This window comes from Heterodontus francisci, chromosome 34 (genome assembly GCF_036365525.1).
Source record: "Heterodontus francisci isolate sHetFra1 chromosome 34, sHetFra1.hap1, whole genome shotgun sequence".
In the NCBI taxonomy this organism is placed as follows: domain Eukaryota; kingdom Metazoa; phylum Chordata; class Chondrichthyes; order Heterodontiformes; family Heterodontidae; genus Heterodontus; species Heterodontus francisci.
Genome location: NC_090404.1, coordinates 18,594,317 through 18,607,674, shown reverse-complemented (window position 1 = coordinate 18,607,674; position 13,358 = coordinate 18,594,317). Strand labels below are relative to the sequence as shown.

The window sequence follows — 13,358 nt, the reverse complement described above, 5'->3', positions numbered from 1 at the left end:
GTTAGAATCTGCTGTTTTTGTTGCTGTTAATCACATCCAGGACTGAACCATATTCATTCTACAGTTAAAGAAAGATCTGCACATATACAGCACCTTCCACTACCTCAGGACATGTTAAAGTGCTTTACAGCCAATGAAGTACGATTGAAGTGTAGTCACTGTTGTAATGTAGGAAACACAGCAGCCAATTACACACAGCAAACTCTCTGGAGTGGGACTTGAACCGAGGCGACAATGGTAACAACTGAGTCACAGTCGCAGTCACAGTTAATTTCTGTTGTTGTGAACTGATGTTAGAATCACTGGACCTTGTAATATGATTATATCTTAGATTGTGATTTTTTGAAAGTTCACAGTGGAATCCAGGATGTCAGCTGACCTCCCCTCCACTCTGTAAAAGGTTACCAGGACAACAGAGGGAACAGATCAAAGAGTGTTTTCTGAAGAACAGAGACCACAGCACTAACACCTGAAGAACAATGGGTTTCACCCTCCCAGACTTTTGGATTGTAAAACAAGGAGTCAGTCATTGAGAACATGTAAATGAACCGGCAGGTGGTAACACCTGGGGGCAATGGAAAGGCCGAGTAGCTTTGTGAAACTAGACTTCTGGTCTTTGTATTTTGGAGAAGAAGAATAAACTATGCAGCTGCTTTGGTTTGAGTCTAACCTTGCTGCACACCAGGGAGTGGTCGATGTCGCAGTCCGCACTGTGGAAGCTGCGTGTGGTTTAAAGAGGCTCGCCTTGTGACGATGAGGTCCAGCTGGTGCCAATGACGTGATCTTGGGTGTCTCCATGAAACCTGGTGACAGGGTTTATTGTGAAAGAACGAGTTGGTGATGCAGAGGTTGTGGTAGGTACACAACTCGAGCAGTCTCTGTCCACTCTCATTCATCCTTCCAATGCCACAGCGCCCAAGGCAGGAGGGCCATGAGTCATGGTCGGCCCCAATGCTTTAAAAAGGCCCCAGAAACTGGCTGAGCGTGTCTACCCTGAGGCACAGTGTGGCTTTCGAGCAGAGAGATCCACCATTGACATGCTGTTCTCCCTTCGTCAGCTACAGGAGAAATGCCGCGGACAACAGATGCTCCGCTACGTTGCTTTCATTGATCTCACCAAAGCCTTTGACCTCGTCAGCAGACGTGGTCTCTTCAGACTACTAGTAAAGATCGGATGTCCACCAAAGCTACTAAGTATCATCACCTCATTCCATGACAATATGAAAGGCACAATTCTGCATAGCCGGGCCTCATCAGACCCCTTTCCTATCCTGAGTGGCGTGAAACAGGGCTCTGTCCTCGCACCTACACTGTTTGGGATTTTCTTCTCCCTGCTGCTCTCACATGCGTTCAAGTCTTCAGAAGAAGAAATTTTCCACCACGCAAGATCAGATGGCAGGTTGTTCAACCTTGCCTGTCCAAGAGCGAAGACCAAAGTACGGAAAGTCCTCATCAGGGATCTTCTCTTTGCTGACGATGCTGCATTAACATCTCACACGGAAGAGTGCCTGCAGAATCTCATCGACAGGTTTGCGGCTGCCTGCAACAAATTTGGCCTAACCATCAGCCTCAAGAAAACGAACATCATGGGACAGGTCGTCAGAAATGCTCCATCCATCAATATCGGTGACCACCCTCTGGAAGTGGTTCAAGAGTTCACCTACCTACGCTCAACTATCACCTGTAACCTGTCTTTCGATGCAGAAATCAACAAACGCATGGGAAAGGCTTCCACTGCTATGTCCAGACTGGCTAAGAGAGTGTGGGAAAATGGCGCACTGACACGGAACACAAAAGTCCACGTGAATCAAGCCTGTGTCCTCAGTACCTTGCTCTACGGCAGTGAGGCCTGGACAACGTATGTCAGCCAAGAGCGACGTCTCAATTCATTCCATCTTCGCTGCCTCCGGAGAATACTTGGCATCAGGTGGTAGGACCGTATCTCCAACACAGAAGTCCTCGAGGCGGCCAACATCCCCAGCTTATACACCCTACTGAGCCAGCGGCGCTTGAGATGGCTTGGCCATGTGAGCCGCATGGAAGATGGCAGGATCCCCAAAGACACATTGTACAGCGAGCTCGCTACTGGTATCAGACCCACTGGCCGTCCATTTCTCCGCTTTAAAGACGTCTGCAAACGCGACATGAAGTCCTGTGACACTGATCACAAGTCGTGGAGTCAGTTGCCAGCGATCGCCAGAGCTGGCGGGCAGCCATAAAAGCAGGGCTAAAGTGTGGCGAGTCGAAGAGACTTAGCAGTTGGCAGGAAAAAAGACAAGCGCAAGGGGAGAGCCAACTGTGTAACAGCCCCGACAACCAATTTTATCTGCAGCACCTGTAAAAGACTCTGTCACTCTAGAATTGGCCTTTATAGCCACTCCAGGCGCTGTCCACAAACCACTGACCACCTCCAGGCGCTTACCCATTGTCTCTCGAGACAAGGAGGCCAAAGAAGAATAAACTATTGAATTCTCGGACCAGATAAATTTAACAGACTTTCTGGAGAATAACAGGCTGTAAGGAATAAACCATCACATTGTGGCCTCAAACAGGCTGTGAGAAGAGAACCCATGAGGGTGAGGCCTCAAGGGAAGCTGTAAGAGAAGACACCCAGCAGGGGAAGCTAGAGAGAGAGTGAGCGCCTGCTCTCTGAAGATATACAGCGAAGTTTGCGGAGGAGTAAAGGGCCCACAAGATCACCAGAAATCACATTGTCCATGGATGTGCAGGTCAGAAGTGCTTGGACAGGTGAGAGAAGGAAAATTTTGTTTTTTTGTTGTAAGTCTGGGAGATCCAGCCCATTGACTGGGAGGAATTTGGGTCTTTTAACCACAAAGGATTTCGTCATCAAAAAGGACTGTGTAATGTATCAGTGTGGTGTGAGATATTCAAGTGTTGAATAAGTTAAGAAAAACCTTTGATTGTATCAGCTATTTTCAAAGTGCTATTTAGTCAATTGGGGATTTCTTTTAGTTTAGTTGTTTATAACAAAAGACTTAAAACGTAAAATCAAATGTAATTTGGGATGTACACAATGGACTGAATGGCCTCCTTCTCCTGTAAATTTTCTATGTTTCTAATTTGACATTTCGGCCAATATTAATCTTGTAACTGGGCTGGAGTTTAATATTCTGGATAAATGTCAAATAAATCAGTTTTGTTTTAAACACACTGTTGTAGATTTTTGTCTTTCCCACCTGAGTGTTTAGCATCACCAGGCTGGAGCTCAGAAAGGACAATCTGGGGGGAGGATCGTACGGCAGGAACAAAACTTCAGCCTGAACACAGTCCTTCAGGATCACACTGAGAGGGACAAACGGTCTTTCTCGTCTCTCTTCACTGACAGCAAAGTTCCCATGTGGGTTAATCCTGAGGCCTGTAAGAAATGTGTCCCAGCCGCTCTCTTCCATGGTTCAGAGCTCCTGGGCACGGAACAGAAGGCTCCTTTACAACTGTGTTTAGAGTCAGGAAGAACAACGGTGAATGCTGGAAACGTGCTGTCAAATCAGAGACCGGGGTAAAACTGTGATCTGAATAATTCCTGACTCCCCGAACTGTCTTACATTGGAACCCAGGTTGGAACAAGATGGATTCTGTTTTTAGGAGAATAGGGACAAATATCACCCATAATTGAGGGAGACAAAAGCAGCCTTTAGAGAAGCTGAGATATCTTTGGAAAAGAAGATGGTGCACAATTCATCAAACCCGATCAGTATATCCTTCCATTCCTTTCTCCCTCGTGTACTTATCTAGCTTCCCCTTAAATGTATCTCTGCTCTTCACCTCAACTACTCCCTGTAGTAGCACATTCCACATTCTTCCCTCTTCGGTAAAGAAGGTTCTCCTGTATTCCCTACCGGATTTATTTGTGACTGATATTTATCATCTCTAGTTTTGGAATCCCCACAAGTGGAAACATTTCCTCTACGTCCTCCCTTTATAACTTTTTAATAACCTTAAAGACCTCTATCAGATCACCCATCGACCATCTCCTTTATCTCCTGGAAAAGAGCTCCAGCCTGTTCAGCCTTTCCTGATAAGTTAATCCTCTCAGTTCTAGGACCAACCTGCACATCTTCTTTGCACCTTATCCAATGCCTCCAGATCCTGTTTATAATAGAGACCAGAACTGTTCACAGTTCTCCAAATGTTGACTAACCAAGCTTCAATACAAGTTGAACATAACTTCACTTCTTTTCAATTATATCCCTCTAGAAATTAACCCCAATGCTTCATTTGCTGCTTTTATGGCTTTATTAACTTGCGTTGCTACTTTTATTGGTCTGTGTATCTGTGCCCTCGATCCCTTTGCTCCTCTGCCCCATTTAGACTCTTATTTTCCAAGTAGTTTGTGGCCTCCTTATTCTTCCTACCAAAATACATCACAGCACATTTATCTATATTGAAATTCATCCGCCAATTACAATCCCATTCTGCAAGTTTACTGAAGTCTTTGTGCATTTTGTCAGTTTTCCTCAGGAGTAACTCGATCTCCCAACTTGGTGTCATCTGCAAACTTTGAAATTGTACTTCCGATTCCCGAGTCTAAATCGGTTATGTAAATGGTGAATAACAGTGATCCCAGCACCGCTCCCTGTGGAACACCACTTCCCACCTTCCGCCAGTCTGAGTAGCTACTCTTAACCCCTACTCTCTGTTTTCTGTTTTGTAACCAGCTCGCTATCCATAACAGTCTGTACAATCTGCAAGGAGACCAAGATCAGGCTGTGTGGAGTGAAGGACCAGGCAGCAGAATGGATGGAAAGATGGTTACAAAACTGAAATCACAGGTAAAAACAGAAAGTGCTGGAAATACCCAGCAAGTCTGTCAGCATCAGTGGAGAGAGAAGCAGAGTTAACGTTTCAGGTCAGTGAGCTTTCATTCAGATAGCATAGGGTTGGATTTACAGGGAGTTCATAGCTATGTCTGGTGAGTGTGACTGTCCACCTCCATTGTGTGAGCTGTGGGAGCTCATCAAACTCTCCCAGTTAAAGACTGACCAACAGATCAGCTGGAATCAAATGGTTCCAGTCATGGAAGGAGTGTTAAACAGCCTGTGAATCCTTCCACTAATTCACACTGTTCTCCAAGGGAAGTGTTGAAAGAGAAACAATCACTGCACTGTGTTATTTCCTGAAATAATCCCTCCTGTCTGTCCTGAATGAATCCATTTCACTAACAAATGTTGAAATGTTTGCTCCACACCCACAGGGTTTCATCTGTTTAAAGCCACAACAGAACAGGGACAGTTTGCTCCTGGAGTTTGAGAAAAATCAGCTTTCAAAATGATGCAGAGTGTCATCCAAAGAGGGAGATCCGGCCTCTGTCCCACCCACTGATTCACTCCGATTGACTGGAGGACTACCTTCCCGGTTAGTCCTCCATCCCCTCCCCACTCTTCCCATTGGTCCGGAGTTGCCATCAATCAGTCGGACATTGTGAGCTGCCAGTTTAGAGGTGTGGAGGGAGTGGGTTAATAAACCCTGGGGGGGGAGCAGGTCCTGGGTTCACCCCAGCAGGAAAGCGCAGTGTCAGCGGCAAACTCCGAGAGGAACAGCAAGAGCTGGGAACTCTCAGGGACCGTCTGTAAATGGAGGGGAAAGGGAAATGGTCAGGGAGCGTCTGTAAATGGAAGAAAATTGGGGACTGGTCAGGGAGCGTCTGTAAATGGAGGACAAATGAGGACTTGCTAATGAGGGTTGGTAAATAAAGGAGCAATGGTGCCTGGTCAGGGAGCGTCTGTAAATGGAGGCATTTTCTTTTGAGAAAAAGCCTTGCATTTCATGACCACAGGACGTCCCAAAGCCAATCAAGCAGTTTTCAAGAGTATTCATTGTGATGCTGGAAAACACAGCACAATACACACAAAGCAAACTCCCATAAGCAGCATTGTGATAAATCTCTCTCTGTGATGTTTAATGTGATGTTAAATATTAGCCAGGACACTGGGATATCCCTTTGCTCTTCTTTGAAATAGTGCCATGAGAGGTTTACATCTACCAGGGAGGACAGGCCAGGCCTCAGTTTAATGTTGACACCTCCGACAGTGCAGCACTCCCTCAGTCCTGCACTGGAGTGCCTGCCTAGATTTTTGTGCTCAAGTCCTTGAGTGCGTCTTGAACCCACAACCTTCTGACTCATAACCAAGTGTGCCTTCAACGAAGCCCTGACTGACAAATGGGAACTGGCCAGGGAGTATTGGTAGAGAAAGGAGAAATGGGACTGGTTAGAGAGCATCTGTAAATGAAGGAGAAATTGAGTCAGGTCTGTAAATCAAGAGACAGAACAGAGAGAGAGAGTGTGAGAGATTGACAGTGAGAGACTGACAGAGTGAATTTCAAAACTTGAGACTGACATTTTTACTGGGTGATGTTATTAGGGAATATGGAACCAAACTGGGTAAGTGCAGCTGAGATACAGATCAGTCATGATGTATTTGAATGGAGGAACGGGCTTGAGGAGCAGAATGGCCTCCTCCCACTCATGTGTCCCTCTATTTTACAGGATCACTGAGACTGATGCCCTGAGACTCCTCTCACAATCCCAGGACCTTCTATTCCTGACAGTTACGGAGCAAGGGTATTCAGGGTGGTCTAGACAGGACAACAACCTCCCCTTCATAGACACATGATCCTGACTGTGAGGAGATGGTGCATCTGGGAGAATGATGGGTGGACACAGCGTGTGTTGTCACTTTAATGTTAATCTTACCCTCAAGATAATTTTAACCTCAAAATGTAATCCACCCCCAGGAGTGAAATGAGGCCCTTCAATTAGACATGAAATTTAATTTGGAGCAAATCAGATCTGGGATTGTCTTTCTCACACATGGATGTCGAGATGGCCCATGTTATCAGGGCTGGTGGAACTGGACAGGACCTGACCCAGCAGTGACAGGACAGGACAGGCCCACTGGGAGGTGAGAGAAAGCTGAATTAAACTCAAATGTATCATTTTCACTATTGAATTAATTTTACAATGAGACTCAGTGGATATTTCCTGTCGGGTTACCTTTCAGCTGAAGGGAGGATAAAAGTTTTCACATCACCAATCACATCAATGTTCACTATATCGAACAGCCCTGGTAAACTTTCCTGCAAGTCCCTTTAACAGGACACTGATGAACTTTACATTCAGAATTGTAGATGTACAAGTTTATAGTATAATTCATGTGGGGTGGGGTCTGTGATTCCTTATCCATTTGAAAAGAGGATCAACCAAAAAACTTTGAGAACCACTGCTGTCGATTCAATGTGACTCTATGTACTCACTGTAATTCTCTGTAACTCTATTTTACTATGTCTCTGACTCCAAATGTAGCTGGAAAAGATTTCACTATTATCAATACAATGGTGCACCATCTTTTTTAAAGATCTCTCAGCTTCTCTAATGGCTGCTTTTGTCTCCCTCAATTGTCGTATTCTCCTGGAAACTAAATTCATCTTGTTCCAAACTGTGTTCAATGTAAGACAGTTCGGGGAGTCAGGCATCATTCACCCCTGGACCTACGCTGACAGGTAAAACCCCAGACAGTTCCTTAGTAAGGATTCCTCTAGTCCTCACCATGTATCTGTCAGGATACTGAAACCCAGCTTTCTTACCGTCCACTCCTGGAGGCCCCACTCCCCGAGACTACAACCTTCAGCAGGGTCAGTGGGGGAGTTCCACAGCGTGAGTGATCCCAGAGTAACTGTCAGGATCGCACCCACCGTGGATATTCAGGGTCGTGTATTTTTAGTTATCCTGGTGTCTAACATTCACACATCAATAAAACAGGGAATTCCTGGAAACTCGCTGCAGGCCCATCTTTATCTGGAGATCAAATGTCTGTTGTATATTTGTACCAGCAGTTAACAGGGTCCTGTGAACTCCTCCATCTGTTATTTTAATGCAGACTTGGACCAATTTATTTTAAACAGGTATATTTTAAATGAGTTAACACCTGCCTTAAAATGGCAGACTCAGAACTGTTACACAAAATACATTGACGATTTGTAGAATAATTACCACAGTCATTTTCAGACTGGAAATTTAAACCTGCCGTTTCACTTTCAGTCAGGAACAGATCACAGTTTTACACCAATCTCTGATTTGACAGCACGTTTCCAGCATTCACCGTTGTTCTTCCTGACTCTAAACACAGTTGTAAAGGAGCCTTCTGTTCCGTGCCCAGGAGCTCTGAACCATGGAAGAAGGACTGTGTTCAGGCTGAAGTTCTGTTCCTGCCGTACGATCCTCCCCCCAGATTGTCCTTTCTGAACTCCAGCCAGGTGATGCTAAACACTCAGGTGGGAAAGACAAAAATCTACAACAATGTGTTTAAAACAAAGCTGATTTAATTGATGTTTATCCAGAATATTAAAGTCCAGCCCAGTTATAGGGATTATTCTCATCAGCAGAAACAAAGGCCAAATGTCATTACGGAAACATAGAAAAGTTATGGCTCAGAAGGAGGCCATTCAGCCCATCATGTCCACACTGGCCATTAAGAGTTATCCAGTCTAATCCCACTTCCCAGCTCATGGTCTGTAGCCTCGTAGGTTACGGCTCCTCAATTTCATATCCAATTACTTTTTAAATGTGATGAGGGTTTCTGCCTCGATCACCCTTTCAGTCAGTGAGTTCCAGAAACCAACCCCCCAACCCTCTGGGTGAAAAGATTTCTCAACTGTCTTCCAATCCTTCGGCCAATTAGTTTAAATCTATGTCCCTGGTCATTGACCTCTCTGATAATGGAAACAGCTCCTTCCTACCCACTCTATCTCAGATCCTCACAATTTTATACACCTCAGCCTTTTCTGTTCCACAGAAAACAACCCTAGCCTAACCAATCTTTCCTCACAGCTAAAATTCTCCAATCCTGGCAACATCCTTGTAAATCTCCTCTGTACCCTCTCTAATGCAATCACATTCTTGCTGTAATGCAGTGACCAGAACTGCACACAGTATTCCAGCTGTGGTCTAACCAGTGTTTTATACAGTTCCGGTATAACCTCCCAGTTCTTACATCCTATGCTTCGGCCAATAAAAGCAAGCATCATGTCTGCCTTCTTAACCACCCTAGCGACCTGTCCAGCCACCTTCAGGAATTTGTGGACATGAACTCCAAGGTCCCTCTGTTTCTCTGCAAATCTCAGTATCCTACCATTTATTGTGGATTCCTTTGCCTATTTCACCTTCCCCAAATGCATTACCCCACACTTCTCTGGATTGAATTCCATTTGTCATTTCACAGAATTGGTACAGCACAGAAGGAGACCATTCGGCCCATCATGTTTGCATTGGCTCTCCAAAAGAGCAATTCACTCAGTTCCATTCCCCCGCCTTCTCCCCGTAACCCTACACATGCTTCCTTTTCATAGAACTGTGTAATTCCCTTTTGAATGCTTCAATTGAACCTGCCTCCACCCCACTCTGAGGCAGCGCATTCCAGACCTTAACCACTCGCTGCGTGACAAAGTTCCTCCTCATGTCACTTCTGCTTCTCTTACCAAATACTTTCAATCTGTGCCCTCTCGTTCTCGATCCTTTCACGAGTGGGAACAGTTTCTCTCTATCTACCCTGTCCAGACCCCTCATGATTTTTAATATCTCTATCAAATCACCTCTCAGCCTTCTCTTCTCCAAGGAAAACAGTCCTAACTTCTCCAATCTATCTTCATAACTGAAGTTCCTCATCCCTCGAACCATTCTCATGAATCTTTTCTGTACTCTCTCCAATGCCCTCACGTCTTTCCTAAAGTACGGCACCCAGAACTGGATGCAATACTCCAGCTGAGGCCGAACTAGTGTCTTATACAAGTTATAACCTCCTTGCTCTTGTACTCTGTGCCCCTATTAATAAAGCCCAGGATACTGTATGCTTTATTAACTGCTCTCCCAACCTGTCCTGCCTCTTTTAATGACTTATGACACCTAGGTCCCTCCGCTTCTGCACCCACTTTAGAATTGTACCCTTTATATTATCTCTCCACGTTCGTCCTACCAAAATGAATCACTTCACATCTCATTGCATTGAACTTCAGCTGCCATCTATCTGCCCATTCTACCAACTTATCTATGTCCTTTGAAGTTCTACACTAAACTCTTCACAATTCACAATGCTTTCATATTTGCAAACCTTGAAGGTTGTGCTCTGTACACCAAGGTCTAGGTCATTAATATATTTCAGAAAAAACAAGGGTCCCAACTCTGACCCCTGGGGAACTCCACTACAAACCTTCCTCCAGCCCGAAAACATCCACTACTCTTTATTCCAGTCACTCAGCCAATTCTGTATCCATGTTGCGACTGTCCCTTTTATTCCATGAGCGATAACCTTGCTCACTGGTCTGTTGTCTGGCACTGTATCAAAAGGCCTTTGAAAGTCCATGAACAACACATCAACAGCATTGCCCTCATAAACCCTCTCTGTTACTTCTTCAAAAAACTCCAGCAAATTAGTTAAACATCAGTTCCCCTTAAGAAATCCATGCTGTATTTCCTTAATTAATCCGGCTGCCTACCTGACTAGTTCATTGATATCTTCCTGCAGTTTACAGCTTTCTTCCTCACTGTCAACCACATGGCCACTTTTTGTCTCATTTGCAAACTTTTTAATCATGCTCCCTATATTTGAGTCTAAATCATTGATATATACCAGAAAGAACAAGGGACTTGGTACTGAGCCCTGTGGAACCCCACTGGAAACAGGATTCGAGTCATGATTCAGTTCTGGATGTGATTGACAGCAGCAACAGTAGAATCCAACCCCTGCAGTGATATGTGAACTCGCTGGTGTCTCAGCAGGGTGGATAACCGAGCAAATCCCTTCCCACACTCTGAGCAGGTGAACGGCCTCTCCCCAGTGTGAGTGTGTTGGTGTGTCTGTAGATCTGCTGTTCTTTTAAAACTCTTCTCACAGTCAGAACATTTAAACGGCCTCTCTCCAGTGTGAACTCGCTGGTGTCTCAGCAGGGTGGATGAGTCAGTGAATCCCTTCTCGCACTCAGAGCAGGTGAATGGCCTCTCCCCAGTGTGAACTCGCTGGTGTCTCTGCAGGTTGGACAACTGATTGAATCCCTTTCCACACTCTAAGCAGGTAAACGGCCTCTCCCCAGTGTGAGTTCGTTGGTGTGTCTGTAGATCACTTTTCCTTTTAAAGCTCTTCTCACAGTCAGAACATTTAAATGGCCTCTCGCCAGTGTGAACTCGCTGGTGTAACAGCAGGTCGGATGACTGACTGAATCTTTTCTCACACTCGGAGCAGGTGAAGGGCCTCTCCCCAGTGTGAACCCGCTCGTGTGCCAGCAGGTTGGATGACTTAGTGAATCCCTTCCTACACACAGAGCAGGTGAACGGCCTCTCTCCAGTGTGACTTCGTCGATGAGTTTCCAGCTTGGATGGGAAATTGAATCCCTTCCCACAGTCACCACATTTCCATAGCTTCTCCGTGGTGCAGGTGTCCTCGTGTCTCTCCAGGTTGGATGATCAGTTGAGGCCTCGTCGACACACAGAACACCTCAATGATTTCTGCCCATTGTCAATGATGCGATTTGTTTCAGCTGTATAACTGGTTAAAGCTCTTTCCACAGTCAGTGCACTGGAACACTCTCACTCGGGTGTGTGTGTCGGTTTGTTTCCAGTCACGCTGATGTTTGAAATCTTTTTGCACACTTAGAATCGACAAACATTTCTCATTCCACATTCAAAAGCCAATGATATTCAGGTCCTGATGATCTGTGACTCTGTTAGATATTGACATGATTTTTAGCTTGACATTCCTGTCTGCAAATCATCCCGTTCTTATACCCTGTGAAAGGAATTTTCAAAAGCCATCACTGTCAGTCAGGATAGAAATTCACAACATTCTCCCCTCCTGCTTCCTGGCCCAGGATGATCATGCATGCTCCCTGCTGCACATTCTACTCCAATCTATCCCCCTTGACAGTCTCACAGTGGAAACTGTTGTACCCGACTGGGCTCAAAAGTACTCGGGCTTAAACCCAGCAGCTTCTCCTCCAGCTGCACTCCTACTCCAACTAATGCAACAAAAAAGACAGACACAGGTCAGAGTCCAACTTCCGCATCCAACATCCACCTTGACACAAACCTGCTCTTAATTGGTCCGTCTGTGTTTCTTGACTCAGTTCTGTGCGCCACGCCTGCGATAAAACAAAAGCAAAATATTGCGGAAGCTGGAAATCTGAAATAAAAGGAGAAAATGCTGGAAAATACTCAGCAGGTCAGGCAGCATCTGTGGAGAGAGAAAAACAGAGTTCACATTTCTTGTGCATCGAGCCACCGGAGCCTGCAGCCTGGAACTCGGATTGGGAGAAGGAGGAAGAATGAGGAGAGGCAACATAGTCCAACACTCACAGCAACCTCCAATCCACCGACATTACCGGGATAGGGAGACAGAGTTTAGAAACACTCAGCAACACGACTCCAGTAAAACATCCCAGGAGGAAAAGGGGGAGCAGTGTGTGTACCTGCCCTGATATCCCCCTCCCCAGGCCTGTCAATCAAACCTCCCAACTCCTCCCAGTCCACAGCTCAGCCTATCAGCTTGCAGCTTCCTGCACCTTGAGCCAGCCCTGCCCAGGTGTGGCCCAGTCCAAGGGGAGTCTTTGTGGAACCAGGGAGTGGGGGAGGGGGGACCTCCTGCCCTGTGCTGTGTCCCAAATGGTTCCTCCCTCCCCTCCCCCAGGCCTCTTTATAACTGAGCTCAGTTTCCTTTAAAGTTTTGCCCTTTGATGTTACAGTTTATTAATCCTTAGTTTCCCCCTCCCCAAAAAACAGCTGGAAAGCTGGCGACTTACGGATGCGAGTCACAAATGTCACTCCACAGCCATCACTCGCACTGCGCATGCTCCAAACACTGTGCCGCAATGCGCCGGCGCCGGCGTCTCCGCAAGCTTCCCGCCTGCGAGAAATTTCCTGATAATTGACGGCAGCTGCGGACCAATAGCAAGAGGGGGCGGGACTGTGGAAGGAAAGGCCCCGCCCACTTCTTGCTTCTCGTGCCGATTCTCGCTCGGATTGATTGGAGGACCCTTCGCCTGCCCGCCCACCCGCGCCTCCAGCCCCGTGCCCGCTCTTCCTATTGGTTCGGAGATGCCGTCAATCAGCCGGGAGGGGGCGGAGCGTGTGAGCTGACCAGTCGCGGCCGGCAGGGGCTGAGGCAGAGAGTGCAGCAGGTGAGAAGCAGGTGGCTTCATGAAGCCCAGATGACCAAAAGCTGCATCAGAGAGGTGGGTTTTAATCAGTGTCTGAATCAGGGAAGGTGAGGTAGAGAGGCGGAGAGGATTAGGGAGGGATTTCCAAAGGTTATGGCCTTGGCAGCTGAAGGCACGGCCACCAGTGGTGGAGCAATGAA

General features: G+C 46.3%; 1 protein-coding gene across 1 annotated transcript; it reads right to left on the bottom strand.

Moving 5' to 3' along the window:
- Positions 1–8,340: 8,340 nt before the first annotated feature.
- On the bottom strand, positions 8,341–12,344 carry LOC137348687 (zinc finger protein 774-like). The gene is made up of 3 exons (XM_068013945.1): positions 12,218–12,344; positions 11,954–12,021; positions 8,341–11,455 (listed from the first exon to the last, which is right to left on the bottom strand). The coding sequence occupies exons 1-3, from the start codon at positions 12,342–12,344 to the stop codon at positions 10,709–10,711; spliced, it is 942 nt and encodes a 313-aa protein (XP_067870046.1). The 3' UTR covers positions 8,341–10,708.
- Positions 12,345–13,358: the final 1,014 nt, after the last annotated feature.